The sequence below is a fragment of the Meleagris gallopavo genome, chromosome 10 (assembly GCF_905368555.1).
Source record: "Meleagris gallopavo chromosome 10, MGAL_WU_HG_1.1, whole genome shotgun sequence".
In the NCBI taxonomy this organism is placed as follows: domain Eukaryota; kingdom Metazoa; phylum Chordata; class Aves; order Galliformes; family Phasianidae; genus Meleagris; species Meleagris gallopavo.
The window spans coordinates 20,582,681-20,591,550 of NC_139413.1; the positions used below are offsets into that span (position 1 = coordinate 20,582,681).

Here is an 8,870-nt window from a genome sequence, read left to right on the forward strand (position 1 = left end):
AGAAGCCACATCATATATATCCAAGGAAATTTGTCTCTAGTGTCTTCAAATTAGATGTTGACATTCCCAGAGTTTTTGCCTATGCAATCAATTCTGACCAAAACAAATGCAGAAATAAATTTACACTATTCATGAAGACTTGCCTGGCCTTTGTCAGCTACAACTCGGCTTCACACTCCAGGCACTGTAGTATTTCTTAAACCTGACAGATCTGGGTCAAACTGTGCTCTACATTCCAGATTTTTCTTCTGTTAAGAACTGAGGTGTTAGTATCTCCATTCCCATGGAGCTGCAGAAGGCCTCCAGGAATTAAGCTGTCTACAGGCAGTTCAACAGACTGAGTTGCGAGACCATAATCTTTTACTGCTATTTAGAAGTTGTCTTACTGAAACCAGAGCATTACACCATAACCCATATGCCATGAAGGAGTATAGTTCCCTCTACAGAGATCACCTTTGTGTTATTTTCTAGTGAATTAATTTTGGCAGTACTTGTCAGTGAAACAAAAGCACAGCCTGCGCCACTCTTCAAGCTCTTGACTACATAAGACCAGTACACGATGTGCTCTTTCCACAAGTTTAATAGTTACAAAAGGAAACCACTGTTCTATATGCAACACATGGCTAACCACATATACTGCATTGTCACTAAAGTCAATAGGCCCTGATGTACAGATATTGATCATTAGGGTTTTCTATGAAGTTACTGTCAACAGGACAAACTTTCCTTCAAGTAAAAAAAAAAGTTACTGTTTATACCTATAGCATGATCCCTTGACTCAAATGCAATTATTTAGTCAAAGTTCGATAACTGGTACTTGCTCTTTATGTAAGGCATACTAGTTTCCACTCAATGAAAGTTTACTTCTGCTTGGAGAAATACTCTTTGCTTTTCTGAACATCAGGCTTGATTGTATCACTGCCAGGCTTCCAGCCAGCTGGGCACACTGAAACAATAAGAACATGTAAGCCTTCCTAGCCACTCCTGCTCAATGTTTTATACAGTCATTAAAACACACCAGCAGCAACTCATAGCTTTTAAGATTTTTTGCAACATATAGAACATACATTAATCAATTCAGCATTATCTTCAGCTCTCAGCTTCTAAGTGTTGCTATATACCTTATCCTAGCCTAGCCTTCAGTCTTAGCTCTGTAAGAAGAGCTTCTGCCAGATTTTGACTACTCCAGGGTACAGTAAACCTCAAAAGGCTCCATTTGCAAGACATGTGACTGCCCCCATCAACATATATTAGGGATACCTCCTCATTTGAAAGAGAAAATAGAACATGGCATCGAAGTTAAGAAACACTGACACCCTTTGGGCTAGAGCACAAGTACAATAGCAGCTGGTTTTATTAAAATGCAACACTGATCTACCAGTTCTGAAGCAAGTTAAGCATGACCAGTAGCAATACCTGCAATTAACTAGTGACAGCTAAATACTATTAACACCTATAAATCAATTTTGGCTTTAAATAAACCACATCAAAGCTTTCATTAGTGGTTTTGGTTTTTTCTTCTTCTTTTAGGGAAAGCAATCAGCCTCAAGCACCTCAGTACCACTACTACAGGCACAAGAACTCTTTGCCATTTTCCCCTTCGCTTGGCCTCAATACTCAGATGCAAATCATCAGAAAATTTAAATGCTCTAACAGACTGTTAATAAACACATCATCAGTATCGTGTCAGTCTATCAAGTCTGAGAGCTGAGTCTAAGTTAATTTTGCTTGTAGAGGCAAGCACAAGACATGTTCTTCAGCATTTGAGTGTCTTCTAATTGAAAGGGTATTAAAGAGCATTATCTAATTGAAGGAAGATAGACTACTACTACGTACTTGCCAAGATACCCAGCACTTGGTTTAAATGATTTCAACATCAGGCAAATACTTAATAGACTATTAGCTGGAATAAGATTGTATGGTGTTAAGGTGCACTTCAAACAGCTTTACAGAAACAGTTTCATTACAAGAAGCACAATTCTATATGCATACTTAGTATCTTTTAGCAAGCCTATTTAACCTTAGTTAATACTGTTCTCTAGAGACCCATTTAAAAATCAGAGTGAACCCTTACCTTCTCCATGTTTATCTGTAAACTGGAAGGCCTGCACAAGCCTGAGGGTCTCATCAACAGAACGGCCAACGGGAAGATCATTGATTGTTATCTGCCTCAAGATCCCCTTCTCATCAATTATGAACAGACCCCTACAAAGACAGACCTGAAGTTAAACACAGGTTCTGACAGATTTGTCTGAAGTGAGTTTCAGAAACAATATTCTATCACAAAACTTAATGGCATGGTATAGTATTATTGACCTCTTCCTTTCCCAAAAAGAGACCTCTGTTTATATGCCAATACAACACCATGATGAATTAATCATTTTCAAGAGGAGCTAAGAGAGATAGCAGATAAATATGAAATAAAATGTTACTTTCCTGTCTTTATTTGGATTTAAGGAATATACCAGTGGAAAGAAAAAAGAAACAAGAAGGAAATTCCTTCTAAAGAAGAAAAAAAAAGCTATGCAATTCTTAGAAGTACAGCTATGGCCGATGACCAATCGGTTAGTTCTCTAGTCACATGAAGAATTAGCAGGAGTTCAGCTCCCTCAGCAATTTCAACTGTTCAGCTGACTAAAAGATAAGGCATGGCTTTTAATTCCTCAATAAATACCTCTAATCGCTTTCATAACTATGTAAATCTTGTATTAGCCATATTTGCATAAGCTCACTTGCATCACGTAGATAGGTAACGCTCTAAGTAATGCTGTTATCAAAGGAAAGCAGCAGACATTTATCTAGCTTACCAAAACTATAAGTCTAAACAAGTAACGTCTCTCCTTGTAGAAGTGTGATAGCTTAAAGCAGCTTACATCTGGAATGGCTAAGAACTTCAGTTCACTGCGGGTGTTCAAGTATATGCAAGTTCTGCATTAAAGTTGTATGTTGCAATAACATTAACAGGTTTACCTTATTGCTCATTACCTGTATGCAATACCTTCATCCTCTTTCAGTACTCCGTAGTCTCTGGCAATGGCACGCTTTGTGTCAGAAACCAGTGGGATTTTCATAGTGCCCAAACCACCTTGTTTCTTAGGAGTGTTGACCCTAAAAGCAAAAAGGTCAGTTCACAAGGTAAAGAGGTTCACCCTAAGCACACTCAGGATGCATGAAGGGTGCCACAAGGTAACAAAGGAACTGACCAGTATTCCTCATCCTGTTTAGAAGCACTTGGAATGACAGTACTTCCTACATGCCTTTATTTGATACACCAGTAAATTAAGCTTAAGTCTGAATACTCAGAACCCAGTTCCTGTAAGAACTGAGGCCAGACACAATCTTGCATAAGGTTCGAAGGCTGATTCTTACCAGGCAAGGTGACAGAAGTGAGAGTCAACAGAAGCTCCAATTATTTCACAGTTAATTTTCTTGAATTCATCAGCTCTGTCACTGTATGCGATAATTTCAGTTGGACAAACAAAAGTGAAGTCCAGGGGGTAGAAGAAGAACACAACATATTTTCCTAGAAGAGCAATGTCACCAGTTAATCTCTTACATTAGGTTCTATAGCAGTACCAAACTTGCAAACAGTGACAGAAGAGAATAGCTTTCCAGTGCTTCAGTAGAAAGAAGCTTCATTAGTTAGAGAATTCTACTTTCCACCAACAGATAAACCTACAAGATTTTGTAGCTCCACCTAATGTTTTGAAGATGTTATATCAGACTCAAACTGACTGAATCTAGGATAAGACTTAATTGTTCTATTTTAGACAAATTTTGTGCTGATATCTTCAACAATCATCATAATTAGGACATTCAGCCATGCTGGCAACAGCTTCCCAAACATACTTCAGTCAGCAAGGAACAAAATCACTGTAGACTGTTTACAGTCAAGTGGTCACTGTTACTTGGAAACCGAATCTAAGGCTTAATTAGACGCTCCCCCACCCCACCCCCAACTCCTGCACGTGAGGAGATTGCATTTGTTTAATTAGATGCACATAAGCCTACCTCTATAGTCAGAGAGCTTGATATCTTTGAATTGCCCATCTGGCATTACAGCTGTGGCAGTAAACTCAGGGGCTGGTTTTCCAATGAAAGCCTTTCCTGAAGACATCTTGATTTAATCTAGAAAAGAATTAATAGTGCAGTTTAGACAGTTGTATGTTTGAATGTATCTTATTTCCAGGTGCATCATATCAGCTTAAACATCAATGGAGCAGTTAATCAGCATTTGATCTTGCAGCAAGACTTAAGAGTAAAATTCATCTGGGTATCAGCTCATCATCTGGGTAGTCAGGTATCCAGATGAAACTACTAAGTAGATTCCTTATGGCACGTTAGTTTCCTAACAACACAACTGTTATCTTTGACCAGTAACAGCTCATTAGACAGTTAACTCTCCCAGCCTGTAGAGTTTTAGCTGTATTCACACTAAGTCTTCCAGCTCCAATAGGTGGATGAATTAGAAAGCCTTTTTTTTTTTTTTTTAAACTACTGATGAGGAGACTCTTGCTCAAGTTCACAAGGGAACGAAAGACCTCAAACCTTGTCTCCAAGCAGTTTTGCTAATCTCTAAGAGAACAAGGCTCTCCATAACTACTCTCCAGCCTCGCAAACAAAGAAACCTTGTTTTATTTACAAACAAAAGACTCGTGATGTATTCTGATTCACATTTTACATTAACAACTTAAGTTCCAAGAAGTCTTGAACCAGTGAAGCCAGGCTGGTTCCCCTGAACATTTCAGTCTATTGGAAAAGAGTAGGAGTGTACATGAGGCGAAGAGAAGTCTGCTTCTGGCCACCAGCCCTAAGCCTAGTCCTTTGTAACATGTCCTGTACAGCACTTCTGCTGAAGCAGCATTTCAGAATTCAGCACTTCAGAATTCCAGTTACTTCCAGAGCACTATCCTTCAAATGGACAACTTCACGAACCTAGTTCCTTCAGCTCAGTCTTCAAGTGATCTCACTGAAGTCATTTTACATGCTGTAAAAGAATTAACTGGCATGGAGACACAAGCCTCTGAAAGGTTAGTATTACTGAGTCTCATATTGCTACAGAAAGCTGAGATTCAAAGACGTTTATAAACCCTGCCTGCATGGCACAAAGTCCATTCCAGAACAAGTCAGATGCACTTAATTTCTTGGCTCCTTCTCCCTTACCAGAGCTCCTGGAGAATTACCTCAGATGTCATAAGGAATTAATTTTTTTTCAAGTTTAAACTGATCAATTTAGAGCTTCTATGAAGAGCTTAACATTTGAAGGCCCCTCATACATGCAGAGAAGACAGACAATAACCAATAACCCCCTCCTTCATTTCGCTTTGCAAAATGCCACCATACTCAGCATGTTTAACAGCCTCATGCAAAAAGTTCCTCATTCCTAGTTCATCTGAGGAATTCATCTTCAAATGCAGCAAATCAGAACATAATCTTATCAACCAAGTAGCCAGAACTGCAAAGCATTTATAAGATGGCACTGAAACAGTCTAGCATGATGACATTAATAATCCCTCTGATCACCTCACGGAGCTATAAATGCAGATGCTATTCTAAAACTACCATCACACAGCAGTTCTGAGACACCTTCTGCCAGAAAGTTCTGTCTTTTAAGCAATACCTATTTTATCTGGAGTACATGACCCCGTGTTTTACCACAGAATTACATTATTTCCCTGTACTCAAGCTCAAGGTCATCCTTTTGCTCAGTACTATGCCAGACCTATATTTGTTCCACAGCACTTCCCTGGAGCATAATACTAGGGATACGGTGTCAAATAAAGGCAGTCTGACCGCTCTCTGATACTTCTGATAGAGGAATTATTGTCCCTTTTTAGATAACCTGCAAGTCTTTTACATCGAGTTAGGAGATTTAGTGGTATCCTACTGCAAGAGCTGTGCTCTGAAGCAAGCAGATGCAATTTGCCACCGCCAGCTCTCCCAGGCAGGGTAGCACGCAGCCACACGTTCTGCTTGGATTTCCAGCCACAGCGTTTCCTAATCCGCCGCGGAACAGAGCACAGACTGCGTGCTTTCATTCTAGAAGCACGGCGCTGCAAACTAAGCGCAGCTCCAGCAGCTCAGAGCGCCTCGGCTTCTCACAGCCTCGCTTACCGCCACGCTGCAATTAAAACAAGCCGAGCCTGCGTTCCAACTCGAAATTCACACCTTTAGGACACTCCAACGGGAGCGAAAGGCCATTCCAAAACACGGCAGCCTTCCCCTCACCACCCCAGTAGTGCGGTGAAGGTTCCGAGCTGCGGTCGGAGAAGGGCGGTACGGACATCCAGCTCCCTGCGGGGCCGCCCCACAGCCGGATGGCACAGCCCGCAGAGCGGCCCGCAGCCGGACCGCTCCGCGCACGCCGCCCGAGGCCCGGCCCGGTCCGGCCCCGCTCCGAGCCGCCCCCGCCGCTCCTCCCCGCGCAGCGCCGGCGGAGGGCCGGGAGGCGGCGCGCAGGGAGCGGTGCCCGGCCCCTCTGCCCCATAGCCCTTTCTTTAAAGAAAGGGGAAAAAAAATACACGCCAGACAGCTGCAGAAAGCTGGCATCTCCAGCAGAACCCTCCGCAGTGAGCAGCGAGCTTCGCTCGATCCCTTCCGCGGACACGAAGAAAGGGGATGGGACCAAAGCCATAAGCGAAAGCAACGTGCAACCCCAAGCCCCCCCAAGCGACCCCCACCCCGAGCACTGCGCGCTGCACGCGCGACCCGATCGCATCCCGCCCCCACTCACACAAAGAGCCGCACACAAGCTGCGCCCCACGCTCCAGCAGGAAGCCGCGAACTGCCGCAGCTCCCGCCGCACCGCCCCTTTATAGCGGTCCCGATCTCGCGAGGAGACGGGCGCGGCGCTCCCGGTCCGTTCCTCCCGTTCCGCCTTCCCGGGCCGCCCGCAGGGGCAGCATGACTCGGCACAACGCGGCCGCACCCGATAGCCGCCCCGCGCCTTATCTCCCCGCGCTGTACGGCGGCTGCAGAGCGGCAGCGCTCATCGCTTAGATGGTGGCTGGGCGGTGTCGGGGAAACAGCCGGCGGAATGGTTGGAAGCGGTTCACGGCGAGATGAGTCAGGTGGCTCGTTACGAGAAATGCCTTTAATACCTCAATAGAGCCAAGCCGCAATAATTAGGAGTCATCAGAGAGAGAGACGAAGAATGAGATCCAGCTGGTATTTGCCATTTAGGTGAATGGGAGTTTGTCACTGACTTCAGTAAAGTCAGACCTATTAACAAAGCAGTGTGCGTTCAGTGCCGTACCCTGGAAGGCCAGGCAGTCCTAATTAACACTGCTACAACAGGGCGTATTACCAGCACACAAAGCAGTAGTGGCTTTCTCGTGATTTAGTGCTTGTAGTGCTTGTCGTCATTTCTCACGCTTAAATGCATAACATACCCATTTTGTATGGCTACCACGATGCACTTTGCTTTGGGTTTGTGGCTTTAGCATGCCCTGAAGCAGACACGCAGCTCTTGTACAGCAGAGCTGATCTCTACATGCCCTGTAAAGCCATGCTCTGCAGAGCTCGTCTCCATCTGCGCACAAAGCCCGATGAATTCTGAGCACCCTGACCTCACTGTACACACAATATTCCTGGAGCCCACTATGAGTAAAATCCTGTATGTGTGGGGACATTTTAACATAATACATGCAAAAATTCACAAAGCAACAGATAGGTGTTCCCAGGCCTCTGGGCATTCATACATAAGCAGCTGCTGCACGCTACTTGTAATGAAAACAATTACCTGTCATTAGACATACAAGGCACGTATTTCGTTTTCCTTGTTTTGCCTAAGCAAAGACTGTGTTTCTAGGTCAAAGTGTCCTGCTTAGCCTCTTCCTTCCTACACAGCTCTCTTCTTAAAATTTGGTATTAACATACTTTATTACCACATGTCTTGATGACAATGTTTGCTTTTTGATGGCAAGCCATTTTACCCTTCATTACCTTTTCTATTTTATTTCCTATTACTGGAAGCTGAGGTTTGGTAAGATTTCATATGTGATATTAATATAATTCAGGAATTTTTGATTTTATTAAGATTTTCTAATGGATTCCTGATTGGCAAGGTCTCAAAAAATAAATGAAATCCATCAGTTTTCCCTTCCCGTTTTATTCTTTCCCTTTCCCAATGTCGCATTTCCTCTCTTACTTTTGTCTTGTCTTTCCTATGCCCTCCTTCCACCTCCTGCGTTTTGTCAGGACAGGCTGCGCCAGAAAAGTCTGGTCATGTGAGTGCCCAAGAGATTAATTAACCTTTGTGCTTTTAAGTCTTCTGAGCAGTCGAAGTCAGAAAGGATCTGCAGCAGGACCATCTTTCTGGAAATAAGCAGCAGGCTCTTCAGAGCCTTGTTAGATGTACGCTTTGCCTTACTCTGATACAATCTCACTATTCTTTTTGAATTATTCACGTATATAGTTTATAAACTGCAAAAATGGAAGCTTGGAGTAAATGCCAAAGCTGGTTCTAGTTTTCCTTAGTGTTTAGGATGAGGCATGCAGTGCTGCAAGCCTAGAGCAGCCATCTCAGCCACAGAGCCAATTCCGTTCCCGTTGAAATCACTGCAAGTTGTGACTGCACCAGCAGGGCTGCACATCCCCAGATGTAGCCGTTGAGGCAAAGTCATTCTGCTTTAATTTTGCTTGCAGCCTTTTTGTGCAAATAAGGAAGTGCATTCTTGTGCACCTGAGCAGGAGCCTGATGTCTCCTCAGGAAGTGACACTTCTTTATGCACCTCTGAGTACAAAAGCTAAAATCAAATGCTTGTAAATGCCCTTGAATGCTTGTAAATGTTCCCTGAATCCTTGGTAATTAGGACTGCCCATAAAACAAACACCAGCACAGACTATCCAGAGCGGGAAGGGATCACCAA

The 8,870-nt window shown here is 43.4% G+C and overlaps 1 protein-coding gene across 1 annotated transcript; it reads right to left on the reverse strand.

Annotated features, from left to right (window-relative positions):
- Positions 1-562: 562 nt before the first annotated feature.
- PRDX1 (peroxiredoxin 1) lies at positions 563-6,891 on the reverse strand. Its single transcript, XM_010716180.4, has 6 exons — positions 6,734-6,891; positions 4,012-4,128; positions 3,370-3,523; positions 2,986-3,108; positions 2,075-2,205; positions 563-946 (listed from the first exon to the last, which is right to left on the reverse strand). Exons 2-6 carry the CDS (start codon positions 4,115-4,117, stop codon positions 861-863), a joined length of 600 nt encoding a protein of 199 aa, XP_010714482.1. The 5' UTR covers positions 4,118-4,128; positions 6,734-6,891; the 3' UTR covers positions 563-860.
- Positions 6,892-8,870: the final 1,979 nt, after the last annotated feature.